Source organism: Zalophus californianus, chromosome 7, assembly GCF_009762305.2.
Source record: "Zalophus californianus isolate mZalCal1 chromosome 7, mZalCal1.pri.v2, whole genome shotgun sequence".
Classification (NCBI taxonomy): Eukaryota; Metazoa; Chordata; class Mammalia; order Carnivora; family Otariidae; genus Zalophus; species Zalophus californianus.
The window spans coordinates 113,249,255-113,268,788 of NC_045601.1; the positions used below are offsets into that span (position 1 = coordinate 113,249,255).

General features: G+C 46.2%; 1 protein-coding gene across 3 annotated transcripts in view; it reads right to left on the reverse strand.

The window, feature by feature from the left end:
- Positions 1 to 281: 281 nt before the first annotated feature.
- Positions 282 to 19,534, reverse strand: part of RNF8 (ring finger protein 8) — a 33,808-nt gene continuing 14,555 nt past the window's right edge. The window contains exons 3-8 of one of the 3 annotated variants that reach the window (XM_027602437.2): positions 16,622 to 17,362; positions 14,281 to 14,343; positions 11,767 to 11,856; positions 9,418 to 9,525; positions 7,305 to 7,509; positions 282 to 749 (exon numbers count right to left, since the gene is read on the reverse strand). In XM_027602437.2, the coding sequence (XP_027458238.1) occupies positions 733 to 749; positions 7,305 to 7,509; positions 9,418 to 9,525; positions 11,767 to 11,856; positions 14,281 to 14,343; positions 16,622 to 17,362 (1,224 nt within the window). In that variant the 3' untranslated portion in view covers positions 282 to 732. Of the gene's footprint in view, positions 750 to 7,304; positions 7,510 to 9,417; positions 9,526 to 11,766; positions 11,857 to 14,280; positions 14,344 to 16,567; positions 17,363 to 19,534 lie in introns of all 3 variants that reach the window. The other 2 variants (XM_027602436.2, XM_027602438.2) reach the window with 2 other exon arrangements.

Here is a 19,534-nt window from a genome sequence, read left to right on the forward strand (position 1 = left end):
GATTCAGAAACAACTTTCGAACCCCAGCTGAAAGAAGGGAATCCACCCCCTCCTGAAACCAGGTAAGCAGTGACCTACCTCTGGAATGAAAAGGACAAACAGGACCTTAACAGAGCCCATCTGCTATGGCCATGATCTTGGGTTTGGTTCTTAGGCTGACATTCACTTGAGTCTATCATCTGATACAGTCACTTTCTTGGTTGCAATTTATGAGCTACCAGTGTTTACTTGAGACTGTGTGGGAGCTGGAAAGGAAGAAGATAAATACACCAAAGCCCAGCTGAGCAACTGATAGGCTTTACATTTTATTTCCAGGAAATGACATCTTGTTTTCACAAAGAGGTAGACCATCCTCTCCAAGAGAGGCTGCCTTAGCTTTTAGAGTCAGCCGTAGGGGTACCCCAACCTGTCCAAAACAAATGTCAACTGAGGGGCTTCTGAGGTACCAAAACACTAACAGAAACAATCATGTTAAAAAGCAGAACAGAAATACATAACCCATTCACCACACAGGGAAGCAGAGTCTCTCAAGTCCCCGGAAGCAGCCCTCGTGGTGGCAGCACGGCCAGCCAACATCGGTCGTGCGGGGGACTCGCTCTCAGTCTCTGTCCCACGGGGCTCCGTCCTGAGCGCCATCTGAGAGAGGCCCAAGACCTGTCCACAGATAATCCTCCAGACCCTCCCAAGCTTCCACTGCCTGGCAGTCCCTCGAAGGCCCCTGGAGCGTGGTCTTCAGGACAGTCTCTTTGCTTGGAAGAGAAAGAGAAGAGAATTAAAGGAGGAGCCTGCATTTCCCTGGCCCGGCCTCCCTGCTGCCACCCTCATGTCACGCTGCACAGAGCCTGCTCCTCATTTCTCCCAGAGTAAGAGTTCAAGGCCCACTCCTACCAAAGGCCCATGAGGTCCTTCTGTGCTGCCCCCCTCGCCCCCATGGCACGCTCCACTCCGGTCATACTGGCTGCCTCGCGGCCCTCCGCCTCCCCAGGCGCATTCCCCCTTCCTGTAACACTCTTCCCCGCAAGGCGGCCTGGCCGCTGCCTCCAGGGCTTTACTCCAGTACTGCCTTCTGACGCCTCCCTCGACCACCTTACCAAAAATGGCAACGATCACTCACTCCCTGATCCCTCGCTTTTTCTCCGTAGCACTAATCACATCTAACTCACTAGATTTTCACTTCTCTTTCTATTCCTGGATCCTAGAGCAGCGCCTGGCACAAAGCTGGCCCTCATTGAACACGTGTTGAAGGACGAAGGAATTACATACACAGCACTAGGCAAGGAGAGAGAGACAGGGAGGAGATGGGAGGGACAATTTACCGCTATTCACTGTTTCTGCTTCCTCAATCTGGGGAAGCAGGGATCCTGGCCTAAGAGCACAATAAAGCTACCAGGGAGACCGTCCCCTTCCCTGAGGTTGAGGTCCTGAACAACTGTCGGCAGGAGGACTGACAGGGTTATAAAAGCTAGTCTTCTCCACTTGTGGGCAGCCTTGGGGAGCTGAGAGAGCTAAGCGAGGCTCCCCTCCCTGCAGCTAATAGCCTCACCTAGTAACTCAGAGAAAGATACAGAAGCCACAAAATTCTCTTGACTCCCCTCAAGCAAATTTCCTTGCCCACCCTCCCACATTAAACCCTTCTCTCTAGAAGACAGATGTACCCTCCCACTTTTAAAAGACTAATTCCCCAATCTGGGCCATGCATCCCCTGCCCTGCCCCGTCCTGATTTCCAAAGAATCTGAGCCTGCCCGCTATCTCAACTTCCCAGCCTCTCCTCTGCCGCAGGCTCAGCAACTGCACACACTCGGATCTCTCCTGTCTTTAACAAAACAAAATCAAACCAAACCAAACCCTCCCCTTACCCCACCCCCTCCTCCAACCACGGCCTTCTCTTGGTGCTGCCCCTACCGCCTTGGCGGTAGCCAAATTTCTTGAGGACCCTGTCTATCTTACTCTGCTCTACTCCCTGACCTCACACCCATTCTCCAGTTCACTGCAAACTAGCCTCTCACCCCACCAGTCCCCCCAAACCTGTACTAGATGAAGTCATCCACAGTCCACGCTCCTGCTACATCCAAGAGGCAGTCTTTCAACCTATGCCCTGCTTACTTTTATCCCCAACACCTGGCACTTAGTAGGAACTGAGAAGGAAGGGCCCAGGTGAAAGGAAGCAAGGAACAGACATTGGTTCTGGTTCCGGTTTCCCGGGACAAGGGTGAAAGAGGTCCAAACTCTCCAGAGTCGGAAAGCAGAAAGCAATTCAAGCAGAAGCCTTAGCCGGGAATAGGAGCATGTCCGGTCTCATTAGATTTCTTAAAAACCACAGTAGCAGACAGTCGGGCAGGATATATATCCAGCTGGTGCAGAGAAGCCTCAATGGGTGATGCACCCAATTCTATGATATTCTATGGGGAAAGGGAGGAAGAAGCACAATCAGTGACCCCAGCCACTCTCTAAGATTAGTTCATGGAAATCTAAAAATGCTCTGTGTTCATCTAGAGTTAAGTGTAGAAACCAAGAAACTCTCAGGGAAAATCTGGTTTGATTAATGACATCCTCTGTATTCACACAGGTCGTCTTCTATAAGAACTTCCTGAAAGTGTATGTCTGTAAAGCAAATCATAAAGTTACATGCTCATCAGAAGGGAGAATCCAATTTTTTAAAGAACCAAAATAACTCTGTTTTATCATTAAGAAGACAAAAGGGGAGCCTCAGTGGCTTAGTTGGCTGAGTGTCCAACTCTTGATTTCGGCTCAGGTCATAATCTCAGGGTAGTGAGATGGAGCCCCGCTTCAGGCTCTGTGTGTCAGGCTCCATATTCAGCACGGAGTCTGCTTGGGTTTCTCTCCTTATGCCCTCCCTACCCCCCCACCCCCGCCTGTGCGAGTGCACGTGCTCTCTCTCTCTCTCTCAAATAAATAAATAAAAACCTTAAAAAAAAAGAAGTCTAAAGGACTCTAGAGTCGGCAAGCAATCTGAGGTTCTGGGGCTTCACGGGTTGCTACTCCACACGCACTGTAATTAATCCCACAGCCGACCTCTACTCCGATCACAGTCCCCTCCCCCACTGGGGGGACAGTTCCTGTGCTGCCCTTGTCATTTCCAACTATGCATTCTGAGATGCCAGTAATGGTGATGGCGGAGATGCCCATCAGGGATAAGGAAAGGAAGGACAATAGACAAAGGGAAGGAAAGGAAAATTAAGGGGCAAAAATGGGAGGTGGTGATGGAGAAATACAAAAAAAGCTTCTAGGGGCACCTGGGTGACTCAGTCGTTAAGCGTCTGCCTTCGGCTCAGGTCATGATCCCGGGGTCCTGGGATCGAGCCCCACATCGCGCTCCCTGTTCGGCGGGAAGCCTGCTTCTCCCTCTCCCACTCCCCCTGCTTGTGTTCCCTCTCTCGCTGTGTCTCTGTCAAATAAATAAAAAATCTTTAAAAAAAAAAAACAAAAAAAGCTTCTAGTAACAAGTCTACTAATTTTCTATCCCATGGCGATTTTACAAAGGAAGAATTTTTAAAAGTCAAAAATTTTAAAGAGTTCAGTGTTACATACTATTTGAGTGCATGCATGTGGACACCCCAGCCCATGCCTACCTTGCTGAGAGCCATTTTCCCCCAGATGAACTGTCCTGCTGGGCAGGCATGCTGACTTCATGCACACGACCCTTCAGATTCTCTAGGGGCAGGACTGGGTGGATTAAGAGTACTTGCTAACAAGTATTCTCTCTGGATGAGCTCAGCTTGCCAGACACGGTTACTGAGGCCATGCCCACATCCTCCTCTAGAGGCTCTGTCTTTCAGCAGAGGGGGATGGGCATTATCAAGGAACACCTTGCAGCTGTGCAGACAGATACTCTTTTCAGTGACTGCCACTTTCTCCTGTCCCGCGTCTGGATCACCCTCCTCATAGCCTACAGGAAACTGGCAGGAGGCCACAGGCCCTGTGGTCTGACCGGAGTCTATCTTCCCAGCGACCCTCAAGTCTGCAGGGGCCTGTATCACAGACTCAGGGAAGCTGTGCTTCCTAAACCCTTCTCCCCACCTCAGCATACCTAAAGGCCACAGCGTGCTCCCGCCAGTAGCCTTGGTTCAGTGTAATAGTACCAAGGAAGCCAGGGGACGTAGTCTGAAAAAGCCCCTGGATTGAAAATCACTATTCTAAAGGACCGACAAGATTTTATTTCTAGATAATTTGCTTTCTTCTTTTCTGAGCACAACCCAAAGAAACTGCTAGGGAAAGCTAAAAGTGAGAATGTTAACACTCTTGTCAACCAACCAACATTTAATGAGAACAGAACAAACAGAGGAGGGGGGAGTAGCTGACAGAAGACTCTGCTCTAGCCCCTCACCAGCTCCGGAGGGAGATCCTCTATAGGGAATGTCAAAAAATGTCTTCCCTTCAGAAAATCTCATGTCAATATCCCAGAGAGCCACAATTATTCATGTGACAAGCACTTACTAGATGTTTGTTATCTGCCCCAGCTCCAGAGCATCCTTTTTCTAACATAGGATCTAGCATCCGAGCATTTTCCTCCTCTCCTCTGTATAATCTGGCCTCACAGAGTTTACAAGGATCAGTGGCTCATCAGTCATGCGGCATCACTCCTCCCACGGGGATATGGAACTAGAAGACAACAACCAGCCAGGGAGGCCTGGAGTGGGGCTGCTCTTGGTGGAATCAGCACCTTACACTGCCAGACAGACAGGTTTCCCTCCCTGAGTCTGTGGTAAAAGAAACCCCTGCCCAGGAGGAAAACAGCCCTCCCGCGGTATCCAAACTGTGACAATTACAGGCCTGCCAATCCCAGTTCCCAGATCCTAAGTCGGGTCCTTCTTTAAAATTCCCATGCACTGGGGATTAAAGCAGCTTTCAATCGGCAAGGAAGGTTGGTATTTGAACTGAGAATTTTCTCTAAACCTCACACTGCAGACCAGTGAAGCTGCTGATGGCTCTGGCACATGTTTCCCTAAGTCGGGACTCAAAATCTTCTGTCTCTGGAGAACACCTCGGAGCTACATTCGCTGCAATAACCACAGAAACGGAGACCAGTGTCAGCGCCCCTCCCAGCGGGGGAGAGCGAGGCGGGAAGGCCACTTCAGTTCACTGCGTCGGCTCCAAGGGTTACCGACAAGGCACAGAGGAACCCTCTTTAGCCTCTGGAGGGAAAGGGGGGTTTGATGTGATTTATTCTGCAGGGTTAACTGTGTGAGGGGAGCCAGAGGTGAACTTAAGACACGGGGCTCTTCTTACCCTTTCCAGTGCTGCATGAAGCCATCTATCGCACTTGCACGCACGAGAAGAAACCCAGTCAGTGGGCTTGGTGAAGAAAGTACATCCCCAACCCCCCAACCCCTGAGACCCAGCACACTCCAACTCAAAGGCTGACCTGGGTTAAATCTGGGTCCCAGGTCACTGGTCCTCTCAGAAGGCATTCACAATACCTCAGTGGACACTTCCTAAGCCGTGGCTGTCCTCAGGCTGCCCTGGCACCATGTGGACCTTCTGTCACGTATGGGCAATGAGGGGGCACTGCTATGAACACATCACTGCTTCTCATGCCTCTGTGCTTTGTGCTGAAGCCTCTGCTTGGAAAGCTCCACCCCTGGGAACCTTTAAGACTCAGTTCAAATGACACTTCTTCCATGAAGCTTCCTACTGGACCTCTACCTGCCCAGACCAAACCGACAGCCCGCTCCTCTACAGTGCACCAGCAAACCGGCATGGGACTTGTCTGACTGCCTACTTGCCTTTCTCCCTCCTCCACACAGACTTAGTGCTGTGGGAGCGGCGACAAGGCCGTATGTATCTCTTTGTCCCCGTGCGGCGGGTACCGCTCCTGTAAATGCTGACGGAGTGAGAAGTGAGGGGAAGAGCAGTGGGATTCTGCCAGAACCAAGCGGCTCCTGCAAAGGTAAAAGGTCTGGGGGGACTCACACTGGCCACAAAATCTATGAGCACACAGCGGTCAGGAGAGTGCAAAACACTCTAGCTCCAAAGAACCACCTGAGGGCTGTCCCACCCTTCCCCAGGTGAGAACGTCTTCCTTGGCAGGACAGGCTCAAGCCCACTTCCTGCTCAGCAGCCGCTTCACCTGGCTCTGCACAGGCTTTCGGCCTCCGCTCTGGCTGACCAGCCGAGGGCCAGAGTCACAGCACGGCCGCCTGCAGATTGGCAGCAGATTCCTGGCCCTATTCAAAGTGGCTGACATTGGCTGAAGGGCTAGCAGGAAGGAAGCAGCGGACAGATGATCCTACTCTCAGCAGTGTGGCATTTAGGCCTTCAGTTTCTCTGGACTTGGAGAAAGGTATATCCAGGGACACGTATGAGTCTGGGTTACCAATGGCCAGGTGGTGGGGAGCACCTGTAAGGACAGTGAGCTTCTGGGTCTTCTTCTCTGCTTGGCCTTTATAGGCAGCCAACTGACATCACTGCACTTTGGCTCTGATGCTCTCCCAGAAGGTAGTGCTGTGCTGGATTATTATTACCGTGATAATTGGATCCACCCTGCTTCTGTGCACTCTCATCCCTGGCCAATAACCAATCCTTTTTCCTCTCCATTAGCTTCCTTGTGCCTTGCCCCAAGATGCATCTTTTACCACAAGGACATTTAAGTCTCAAGTGGAGGGGCTCTGCAACCCTCAACACAGCAAGCGTCAAGGGTGATGAGATCACTTGGTTGAATAAGTGGATATGCACCAAGAAAGCATGGTTCAGTAGGGGAACTCACCCACCCATTTCCCCCATCTCTTTATTCAAATTCTCTCCAACTGGGAGACTAGCGGGTAGACATATTAGCATCCTCAAAGATTAAATTTCTCTAATTTAACATTATGTTCAATTTGTGTAATTAAGCTGTGACTTACTATAAAATGTGTGTTCTCATCAAGCATTCTCCAATTTGTCAATCTCTGACTTGTTCATCTCCTATTGATAACTGATTGTGTACCCAGCCCAAGATTTTTGCCAACACCTGGACAGCAACTGACCTGTCCTTAACAACAGCACCATCTAGTGATCAGTACAATAAACCTTCTGACCTTGTGTTTTCTACCCACATCCATAACCAAGGTACATACACTTAAATCTCCCCCTTTCCCGTTGCTCAAATACGTGAGTCCATTCTCCCTCAACTCTTTCTCACATGTTCATTACCTTTAACTCTCCTTCCTTTTTCCCCACTTCTCCCTCCTCTTCTTTAGCTTAAGAATCATTTATGTGACTCTCCTCCCCAACCAAAAAAATCGGCTTAAGTTTGTCAGTCTTCTGTTGAGGGAACTCACTCACCTTCTTATTCATACCCACTCACCTTTTCGTTCCCTAATGAGGACCATTCGTCGTTCTTTCACTTCTGAGCTCAGATTATCTACCATTTTATTAATGCAATTGTCCAGAACCAGGGAGTGAGTTTTGGACTTGATGTCCTTCCGACAAATGGGGCATTCTACCTTCCGCTTCATCCACTCATTGATACAGTAGGAGCAGAAACTGTGGGCACAGTTCAAGGTGACAGCCTACAATGGGAATGTGAACACACACATCAGAACCGTCATGCTTGCTTTCCCAGGGAGGTTGTGATCTCAAAGCTAGGACAAGAGTTCATTTCCAAGGCCAAATGGAAATTTAACCCTAATCCCATCTAAAGGGCTTACAGAGGGTATTAGAATTGTTCTTGGGGCTGGGAGATTTTAAGTCAGATGGTCCATCTTCGTTCTCAAAGGTAAGTTCAGATTTGTCTGTCTCGTTCCACCAACTCAGACGACACTGCCAAGGCAGGTTAGCTACCTTGCAAACAAACGTCACTGGACACAAGTAGGGCTAGTAAGCGTGTGAATGGTACAAATACATCACTAATTCTCTCATGGAAAACAAATGTATAACCTGCTAATGGAGAATGAGAGCTTCAATTTTAATAGATGATGGGAAGCACACTCTGAATACTCAGTATATAGAATGGTAGGAGGCAGCATCTATACTCAAAAAAACTTAAAAAGTAAAATACATGTAAAAGACAACTAAAAAGGCTGGGGAAAAAGAAACTAAACAATGGGAAAAATGTAATGGATTCACTGACAGTGACTGAACCCTTAAGTAAATAAGCCTGAGAGGAGAGGGAAAGCAGAAGGGAGTCTAAAGCTGAGGAGCTCCTCCGAGTCACTCCAATGGTCAGATGTCTGCCAGGGCCCTTTTCACTTCTGAAAATATAAACCGTGCTCTTCACTATTCTTGTTTATGTACATCTCCTAAAGATACAAGTTTTTCTGAGGCTCAAAAGTCTTCATTCCTGCTTTTAGGATAGTAGTGGAAAATAGAAATTATGCATTTTTCAAATGCCAAGTCAAGCACAGAAAGCCAACTAGGAGGTATTTTGTTAACTATATGAGATAAATCCTCACAAACAGGACTAAAAACCTGTCTGATTAAAATAAAACCTCTTTCCAACACTGACTTTACAAGGTCACCATAGAAAAGGTCAGGCAGTCTGCAGTAAACAAGGCGTGGGTCAGGTTGTTTGTCTGTTCTGTCTGTGGAGATGTTCCGGGTGGGCTAACTCATCACCCAGCCCAACATCCCTCCCCTTGCCTTCCTCTAGCAGAGCCCTGTCAAAGCCACACTGAGTCCCTCCAAAGTAGGGGATCAAATGACTAGAAACAATGAGGGAAATGATGACCTGAAGTCAAACTGGATCCAGAGCAAAAGAAACAGATCTACCCAGGACAGATTTCTCAGGAGGCTAATAGACTCAACCTCACTACAGACTACCAAAGACAAGGAAGGAATGCGTGCATGCATTTTCTTTTTTAAAGAAGTCTGAAAAACACTGTCATTTAACAACTTGAGTTAAGATGAGTGGTGTAAGATGAACTGGTCACAAATGCAAAAATTGGACATGATAACAAATGGTAACCTAGGAGATGTTTTCGTTTTCATAGGGAGCCTCAGAGTCCCGGAAATATGTTCCATTTGGCTGAATTCCCAAAGTGGTCACACGTCAGTGACATTTACTACCCTGTTAAAGGCTGCACGAACTATCCGCCCACTCTCAGCACTGCGCCCATTCAGAGTAAAGAAAGAGAAGCTTTATTGAGCAGCTTTACTCTGATACCTCAAAAATCTAATGCCACATCGCCCCGTTTTCTCCCAACAACAAAGAAATAAAGGCTTTATTGCAGCTAAAAAGAGCGACTGTACCAAATAAACACTCAACAACACACAAAATAAAAAGATCAGTAAAGGTAAAGAAGACTACAAAAGACAAATGAGACATGGCCACCTTTCGAGGTCACTTTTGAGGTCAGATAACTACAACAGATTCCTAGAATAAAAATCTCTTAATGTTTCCCTATAGCAGAACCTGTGCACCCGAGGCTCCGTTCAGGGTTGAGAGGAGTAAGAAGGCATGAGCCACTGCTTGTAATTACCTCAATGAAGTATTCTGAGCAAATAATACACTGGAGCTCGTTCTCTAGCACGTCATTCACGTGGCTAAGCACTTCCTCCTTCTGTGCTTGCACCTTCTCCTTCTCTTCCTGCAAAGACACACAACCCCATCTGTCATTTGGGGGAACCGACAAGAATGCAAAACAGGACAGGGAGCAGGTTAATTGTCTGGAATACGATTCAGGAGTCTAAATAAAATATTCAACCTGGCACAGCAACAGGAGAAATGAAACCCTTTCCCAGAGGATTATGATTTCTCAGAACTGCTTTCTAATATAGGGCAATGGCTTCCTTTCTTTCCTCTCTCCACTTTTTCTGTATTTGCATTGTAGGTCTCCTTCCCCAGAACTAACCAAATGAGAAAAACTGAAGGTAGCATTCAGACCACCCAAGACTAGAATGAGGATTACATATCCTATAACTAACCGCAGTTTAGAGGTGATATAAAATCATCCCAAGCAACCAAGAACTTACTGGACACGAAAGCAGACATGAAAGACAGGCCAAAGAGGCAGGAAGCCTGAATTAGTTTATAAGGTCCCCTGTGTTCCTTGCAGCTGCCTCTTCTACAAAATAAGGCTAATACGTATACTCCTCCCTGGAGGCAGGAGGCTGAGAGGGCCTCTTCCAGGCCCTTGGGGATCCAAACTCTATGATGCTTGCCACCTCCACCTCCTGCAGAGGTCTGCAGTCCAATTTCCCTCTGCTTCCCCCAAGAGGTCAGACCACCTGTGGACACACTTTTTGGGAAGGATCCTAGGTATGTTCTCTTGAAGCAAACATCTATTTATTTATTTATTTTTAAAGATTTTATTTAGTTATTTGACACAGATAGAGACCAAGAAAGCACAAGCGGGGGGGGGGGGGCGGCAGAGGGAGAAGCAGGACCCCCACCGAGCAGGGAGTCCTATGTGGGGCTCGGTCCCAGAACCCTGAGATCAGGACCTAAGCTGAAGGCAGACACTTAACACTCTGAGCCACCCAGGCACCCCGCAAACATTTATTTAAGTCAGCACCTCATCCCCTAAACTGAAAGTGTCAGGAGCCCCTGAGGGGAAAGCTAAGGCCATTTAGGGTGTATCTCGGTGATTAATTTTTCATTTTTTTTAAAGATTTTATTTATTTGACAGAGAGAGAGACAGGGAGAGAGGGAACACAAGCAGGGGGAGTGGGAGAGGGAGAAGCAGGCTTCCCGCTGAGCAGGGAGCCCGATGTGGGGCTCGATCCCAGGACCCCGGGATCATGAACTGAGCCACCCAGGCGCCCCAATTTTTCATCTTTTATTGTCTCTTTTAATCAAAGCAAAGACTGTCACACTGCTTAGGGCAGTGAAGAGGGTCTGGACCCATTTTAACTAAAGTCAAGTTCCCTGAAAACTTACAAATTGCCAGGTTTAAAAAGATGTGGTTTTTTGGAAGTTAAGAAAGAAAGTACTATGTGATTTAAACAGAGGATAAGGATCTCAAACCAAATGAAAGTTGAGTCTCCTCCTTTCTGTATTCTGCTCCAGGTCTGTCTGTGGGGAGGGGTGGGCTGAGAGATGCAGTCAGCCTTAGGCATTAAGTTTAGGGCAGAGGTTCCAAACCAGTGGCCTGTGGACTGGATCTGGCTGACAGATTTGTTTAGTTTGGCCCTCAGGGTATTAAAAAACAAAACAAAAAAACCTTGAATTTGTTGCTAATATTTAAAATTGAAATAGTTCACATAAACATTTGGATTTCCATCTTCTGTGGAAAAGTCAGAAGATCTGACAACAGTGGGCCTGCATTTCTGGATGGCAACAACTGGCTAGAGCAGAGAAGAGCTGCCTCTCGGGGGCGGGGGTGGGCAAGGGGGGTGGCAAATGCCCCTGGCTGGTGTGCCTCTGTCCTCACAGCTCCCTACTGTGATCCTGCACCAAGGCCACTCCACTCACTTCTATTACCAGTCTACCCTGGAGGGCACCTGAGTTTAGAACCCCTAATTTAAGCATTCCACTGATGTGATGTGGGAAATAATTATCTACATGCATCAGGATGAACTGTTTCTCGACTATACCACCCCTTAGCCTGTCTCAGTGAAACACTCTGAAGGAGCATCTACCACAGCCAAAGGATGAGACTGCAGGATGAGAGTCTCATTCCCAGCATTTCGCTTCTGAATGAGGGAAGGAAAAAAATGTCTTAGAGGCAGACCCTTCTATAGGCCTGAATAATTTTACGCATTATTTCCCCTGAGGCAGAGAATTGCCATAATCTCTCTCTTCATTCACCATTGCAACCCTTGCACTGTTGAAAATGCTGAGTTGCATGTACTAACCAAATTCTAAACCTTCATCTTCTTTCTAGTACCTTGGTCTGTTCCAATTCTTTGTTCTTGGCTTGAATGACTGCTTCAAAGTCCTTCTTGCTGCGATTTAGTTCTTCCATTAGAACCCGATGCTGCAGAAATATAACAGATACATATTCAAGATGAGCTTATACTGCATCTTTCCTTTTAGCCACACACGAGCCTGCTCCCTCCATCAATGGCTTTGGTTCAAGGGATCAATGGATTGGCAACTTCAAGAATGCCTCTGTTCCTTCAGGACAGCCCACTTACCTGCTGGTTTTCTTCAGGGAAGGGGGCAGCTAGGGAGGGAGGTCATCAAATCCATTAATCCCTCTGGAAATAACCCAGCCTCAATGGCCATCCAAATCAACTAAAGAACTTACACTGCCCTCCAGAGAGTCTGATTCTGTAGGTTTGCCGGGGGGGGGGGGGGGGGGGGGGGGGGGCAGGAATGTGCATTTTTTTTAAAAGCCGCCCAAGTGATTCTGGGAACCAATGCTCAAGAGCTGGTAAGTAATCTGAGGCTACCTAGCACTGGGAGTGGCTTTTAAGAAATAATCAGGGAGAAATGGAATGTCTAGATAATCATTTTTGTTGAAATAAAAAAGACCTTTAACCTATTTATTCTACAAATCACATACTACGTGCTTGTAAGGCAGTGCTGCCTGAACCCTGCCTGTGTCTTCTGGAAGCTGGCACACCCAAGAGCTAATAGCTCAATCATTGTGACTAACTGCCTACACTGAATGTCAAGAGATTCTACTTCTATGAAAATTTCTGAGCACCCTTGTGCTTAAGCGTAGCTTACACTTTCTCACCTCAAATCCCTTCTTAAAAAGAGTGGAATAACGGTAAGTTTTCTGAAAGGATATTACTCAAGAAACAAATTTTAAGATGTGTGGTCTCCCTCCAAAAAGCAATTATATCAGAAGGCCTGGGTATTTATCTTGACCACTGATTAGATGTATGTGCCTAACTTACTCATCTATAAAATGGGACAACAGGTGCCCCTCCTGCATCAGTGTTAAGAAAATAAAGTAACAGATATGAAAGCATCTGGAAAAGTTTTTAAAGCTCTATGTAGGGGCGCCTGGGTGGCTCAGTCGTTAAGCGTCTGCCTTCGGCTCGGGTCATGATCCCAGGTCCTGGGATCGAGCCTCACATTGGGTTCCCTGCTCTGCAGGAGGTCTGCTTCTCCCTCTCCCACTGCGTGCTTGTATTCCCTCTCTTGCTGTGTCTCTGTCAAATATATAAATAAAATCTTTAAAAAAAAAAAAAGCTCTATGTAAACGCAAGTTTTTCTAATTGCCTAATAAATAAAAAAGAACTGCTATAGAGGGACCAACAGGGTGGACCAAAAAACAACCACTGTTTCAGTTGAGAGAGTGGTATGTCCCTAGGCATGTTGTTATAAACCATGACCTAAAAGTATCCCATTTTAGACTAATGAATGGAGACTGGCCAACTACCTCATGCTAAATGTTTTCCTATCTCTCAGGAGAGGGTGAGGAGTTGTGGGTCCAAGGTACTCAATGATCCCTTGGGGATTTCCAAGTAGCAGAACCTCACTCTTTTCCAGTCAATTTCAAAACAATATTGCAATACAATTTAATAATGCTCTAAATGGGAAATATGCCTAGTTTCCCACCCTAGAAAACAAGCTTAGAAAATAAAATTCCAAAAAGACTGAATTAATTTTCACCCAAGGCTTTTCAAGGCTATTTGTACACCCCTTAGGGAAATCAAGGCAGGCATCCCCCCAAGCTCACAATAATACGGGGCTATTAGCATTCTAAGAAGGTTGGGAGTTAGATATGCAAGAAAAGAACGTAAGGAAAATTCTCCTAGACAAATTCTAATGCAATTGCTCACTCCTCTCAAGGAGATTTGAACCATCCCGCTAACCTCCTGACAAAACTTGCATCAAATTCCTGCTCATAAACACATTAAAGATGGAAGATAAAGCAGGTTTAAAAGATGCAAGGTTTAAAAGACTATCAGATGATAGTCAAGTTACATGAAATAAATTACAGGCAATCTTTGAAGGGAATTTATTCCTGTGAGCCTTGACCTTTCAGTAAATCGCTATGCTTTGCTAACTGTCAAACTGCACTCTCAACCTGACCTAAAATGCTTAATTGGAACATTCCTGAATGGTTTCTGGATGGCTTCAGCTCAGGAACAGTGAGGTAATAAAGACCCTTGCAGACCCTGGTGGCCAAGTCATAGACTGAAATGCCCCTCTGCTGGCCTCACCTTTCTGGAAGCACAGTCATTTCCCCCAGAGAGCCTCCTAACTGCTAAAGGCTCCATCCCATCTTCACTAGGGCAACGTCTGCTCAGATGAAGACCTAAGTTTTCATGCTGAGTCCTGGCATGTCTGTGAGGCCCAGTCTCCAACCTGATGGTGTGAGCAGCCGCTCGTCTGCAGAGTGGAGATCTGCAGAGGTGTGTGCTAAGCACAAGAGGCAGCCAGCGGCCACGGGAAGCTGCAGCCCACTACAATCCCAGTACGGTGGCAAGAGATAAGTTACCTCCTGCAGAGCCTGGGCCAACTGTTGCTTCAGGTCCTCTTCTCCTTGCTCCTTCTCCAAACCCTGCAAAGCCAAAAACAAAATGGAAGGTTTTCCTACAGGGAGGGGGATAAAAGAAACAAAATCTAGCAACAAGCAGAGCAGACTGGCTTCTGTGAGCATCTGGAAACAACAGGGGGCAGGGAGCAGATGGAAAATCTCCCATTTTACTTTAAGCTGTTGGCAGGAAGGGATTTGAGCAGCGTGAACTACTTACTCAAACACTGCACACCTCAGGGCTGTCACCTTCAAGCTACCACCCAAGTTGTTCTGGAGAGAACCCCTTGGGTAATACTCCGAGTCTCCTTCACTGGTTAAAACCGTGACTCCCAGAAAGATGTAAACTGAGAGCTTCGAAGCCACCAAATATCTAAACTCAGATATAATCCCCTAGGTTGACACTCAAAAGCTCCACCACGTTTCTTCCCTCGATTCTGGCCGCCCTCCTAGTGTGAGTCTCTATCACTTCTAGCCCATAAACTGCTTCTCCTCCTTGCTACAACTTACGCTGTTTTCTCCATCAGCCCTCTGTGATATGGATGCCTTCCACATCATCGTTGCCCTATGTCCAGCACCTTCTACAAGACCCTCTAGGCCCTTCCCTCTTTAAGAACTACCTGCCCATTTAATATGCTAACTGGAAATTATTCTCTAATTTAAATATATAAACTTAAAACTCTCCTATTTTACATGTGTAATATATCTCATTTCTTGAACAAGATTTATTTCTTAATGGCAAAAACCCTTTATTAAGCATCTTCAAAACCACCTGAACTCCAAGTATAGAACACCAGGCAATGTAGGTGCTCAAAAAAAAAAAAAAAAAAAAAAATCTGTGTGAAGCAACAACGGTTAAATGAGCTTTAGAACAATTAGTAGGAGTAGAATCCTTAGGGCTTGGTGGCAGAGGGAAATGCAACTCATAAACAAAGGACCAGATACAGTTCACCTTGAGCTATTTATATATGACCCTCAAATACCCTAGAAATCCTCCAAGCCAGTCCTTTTTGCCTTTCTTTACCATTTTGATATAGAAAAAGATTTTAAAGCTATATCCTGAAGCATGACCAAAGCAGCCACAAATATTAATTAATAATAACTCTTGTTCCTGAACACATTAGCCTTTAAAGAAGGTCCTGCTCCGGTGAAGGTGTCATACACTAAATATGTAAAGATGAACTCCCTCCATTAACTTCAAGAACTAGTCCAGGGCAGTAAGGGAAGCAAAAAGGTACACATAAGCAAGCAGTGTATAACCTCAGAAAGACCTATTTAATCCATGGCTTTTGCTAATGCTACCAGTTCAAGGGGATAGCAGAGATTAGAATGAAATTTATAAATTGTTCAGAAATAAGCCAACACTACTGGTTGTTCTTTGCCCTGAGTAAAGTAAACAAAACAGAAAAGCTTATTCACTTCAATCCTGATTGGTCCTTTTTATTTCTAAGTCAACAACGGGGAATTCTTGACATTCAATATTACCTGAGCAAGTAGGTGGGAGTAAACACGTGCCTCTTGCCAGATGGGAACTGACATTTTGAGCAGGGACCAGGATCAGCTCTAGCCTAGAAGCTTTGTGCAAGAGTTTGCAATCTAAGCAAATGACTCAGGGATGGAGACACATTTGGTCTTACCCTGACACAGCTAAGACAGTCATTATTTGACCCTCCTCCTAAAGGCACTGGGGAAGGTGCTTATCACTCAACCCAACAACTGAATCACAGTATACCTGGCCCCTCCTGTGCTGGATGCTTAGGATAGAAACAAAAACATTTTCTGCCTTTCTAGGCTCCCACTTCCTAGGTTAACTACAGAGTTAACTAATCATCAGAGCTAGTAAGTTGCCAGGTACAACAAGGGCAGAGTTACCACCTGACCCATCGCTGCCTTGGGGCTAAGTGATTTGGCTTTGACACAGCAAAGAAATTCATAAGGACCACTATTGGTTTAACTGAGTGTACTGTGGTTCTGTGGCCCCCTGACCTTCATCCAACCTCTCTCTGAACTTACCTCAGTTCTCAGGGGCCTCAGCTTTACACCCTGAGATCAGTTATGTCCTGGCTAGCCATCTACTTTACCCCATCATGGCACCACACTCTGGCTCTTGACCATCATGCTGAAGTCTTAACACTTTATGCTACCCCCTTGTCCCTCTCAAAGTCCTTTGTTTCCATTCCATCTCCTGTCCCTGGCACTCAAAGCACGTGGTCCCTGACCCAGAAACACAGAGCTGTGGCCAGAGGCTCACCAAGGGCCTGCCCATCCCTGAGGAGCACTGGCGTCCTTTCCTCCTGTGTGGTACCTGGAGATGCTGCTCCTCTTCCTGGAAAGTCTTCTCTAGCTGCTCCACTCTGGCCTGCTGCTGGGCCTGCTCTGCACACAGCTGGGACTGTAAGTCCTGCAGCTCCTGCTCCATTTTCACAATTCTATTTGAGTTCCCTTTTTGGGTCTGCTTTTTCACCTTCAAGACAGCTACCTGTTTTTCCTGCATTTGTATTTTCAGCTTCAGAATCCTGGACATGGTCACCCTGACTAGCTCTAAGCCGCTTTGAGATGCTGAAGGGTTTGAGGCTTTCTGCTTCTTAGGATGAAGCTCTATGACTTTTGCGGAGCCAGGGTGAACATGAGCCTCTGTGGCCTTCTTCCTCGGCTCAAGAGAAGTCAACTTAGGATCCAGATATTCGGAGGGTTGACTGGCCACTTCACCTTTCCCATGAGACTTCACTGGTTGACCAGGTTCACAAGACACTTTATTTATTTTGGATTTCAAATTTGAGGGGCCTTCAGCTCCAGAACCCTCCAATTCATCCAAACTAAATTTCCTTTTAGTTCTCAATCCCCTATTTTTTCCTGTCATCTGGTCATTCTTTGGGGCAAGACAAGGATACATCCTCTCCCGGTCTTCTTCAGTAACTTCATATTCATACTCTGCATTCTCCTTATTCTCCAGAGGTACCCCGAGCTGGATGTGGTCTCCCTTATGGATAGAATAGACCTTTAAAGGTTCTAGACGTTCTCTGTTCAGCCAAACACCATTCAGACTCTGGAGAAAGGGAAAGAAAGACGAAATAAGCTTCATGATTTTCTTCCTCTTAATGGAATTTTTCCTGCTGCTGCAAAACCTTCTGCCTTTTCAGAAGGAAAACCCTTGAGAACAAATAGAAAAGGTTCATAAACCACCACCCTTAGAAACAGCATTCTTCCAACAGCTCTGGCTTTTTACCTACATTTTACATTCATGCCTCCACAGAGAACTGCTGGTATAATAGGCAGGAATCACCTTATTACTGGCAGATGAATTACTCAACTGCAGCAGCATTAAAAGAAACTGCAGTTGAATAGCTCCTATTGACCTAAACTGGGGGCAATGGCCCAAGACAGGAAAAACAGCTATTAGCAAAGGAAGCAGCGTCTAATGATGAGGTTCAAAAGGCAGGCTTAGCCAGGAAAGTCACACAAGCACTGTCTCTGAATGTGGCCCCCAAACACACTGGTGAATGAGCAAAGCACTTCCCAGTACACATAAACCTAAAAAGACTGTATCAGTACCTCGTACTGGGATCTAACCCAATTAATAGCCCCAGAGGTCCACTGGGGAACACAGCATAGTGGTTAAGAGTTGGTGCTCTGGCTCAGACAGACTTGAGTTCACAGCCCAAATGCACCACCTTGGGTTTATGAGTTGCCTGGCCTTCAGCACTTCACTTAACCTGTGTCCCAGTTCTGTCTGCAAAATAGGGATAGTACAGTTCCTTACTCATACCACTCTGTAAGGAATGAATGAAATAATAATACATGTAAAACACCAAGCAGGTGACTCATATATAACAAATACTTGATAAATATTTACTTTAATGACTTAAATTAAACCACAGTGTAGGGGTTGAGAGCATGGACCCTGGAGTCACAGTACCTAGACTTGTAATCTGGCTTCATCACTCAATAGCTGTGTGACTCTGGGTAACTTTCTTAACCTCTCCATGCCCCAGTTAACACATCTATAAAATGAAGGATAAGAAAAGACTCTCCCGCATGGATTTTGTGTAGATTTAATGAGATGACATATGTAATGTACTTAGAAAAGTGCCTGACACATGGTAAGCATTATGTAAGTGTTCACTACTATTATTATGTTCTGGCTCAATCGACTTACCAACATTCATTTCAATTCTGTGCTCAGCATCTTGCAAGGTAAATATACTGAGCACAAAAGTAGAAGATATGAAAACAACTTTTAGTAGCTGACTATATGGAAAGGAAAACACGAGGGCACATATAAGTAAATATGGGATTACAAAGCACAGCCTATAAATGCAAAGGACTATCATGTAGAGCTGGGCCAGAGAAGAGATGCTAAATGGCGATGACAGGTTCTAAAACAGACTTGAAACAAATGCAGGATTTAAAGTTTAAAGAGACGGGGGCGGGGGGGTGCCTGGCTGGCTCAGTCGCAAGAGCATGGGATTCTTGATCTTGGGGTCGTAAGTTCAAGCCCCACGTTGGGAGTAGAGATTACTTAAATAAATAAATTTGGAAGGAAGGAAGGAAAGAAAGAAAGGAAAAGGCAAGTGGGCATTTTAACCCATATTAAGAACTTATCCCCCTTTCTTGCTGTGTCTGTCAAATAAATAAACAAAATCTTTAAAAAAAAAAAAACAAAAAAAGGGGCGCCTGGGTGGCTCAGACATTTAAGCGTCTGCCTTCAGCTCAGGTCATGATCCCAGGGTGCTGGGATTGACCCCTGCATTGAGCTCCCTGCTCCGCGGAGAGCCTGCTTCTCCCTCTCCCACTCCCCCTGCTTGTGTTCCCTCTCTCACTGTGTCTCTCTCCATCAAATAAATAAAATCTAAAAAAAAAAAAAAAAAGAACTTATCTTTGGGAGACAGTCCAGGGATGAAGGTCACATCTGAACTGGGACTAAGACTATGTTCAAGTTGGTAACTAAAGCTACCTCCTCACAGCTAGAAAAGATACCTGGTCAACCCAAATATGAGGGATGGGGGCTTGACTACAAGGCACAGAGGATGAAGACTAGAGTTTGGATCTCAGTTCTGGGTTGGTAGTAGGCCCTTGCTTCTTGTTTTATATTATGTGGCTGGAGGGGAGAGAGGAAGAGAAAAATGAACACAGATACATACAGAAAGACTGGCTTTAACTCACTGCCTTGAGCCTAACCTGGCTTATCTGGCTAACTTCTCCCAACCTTTCTATTCAT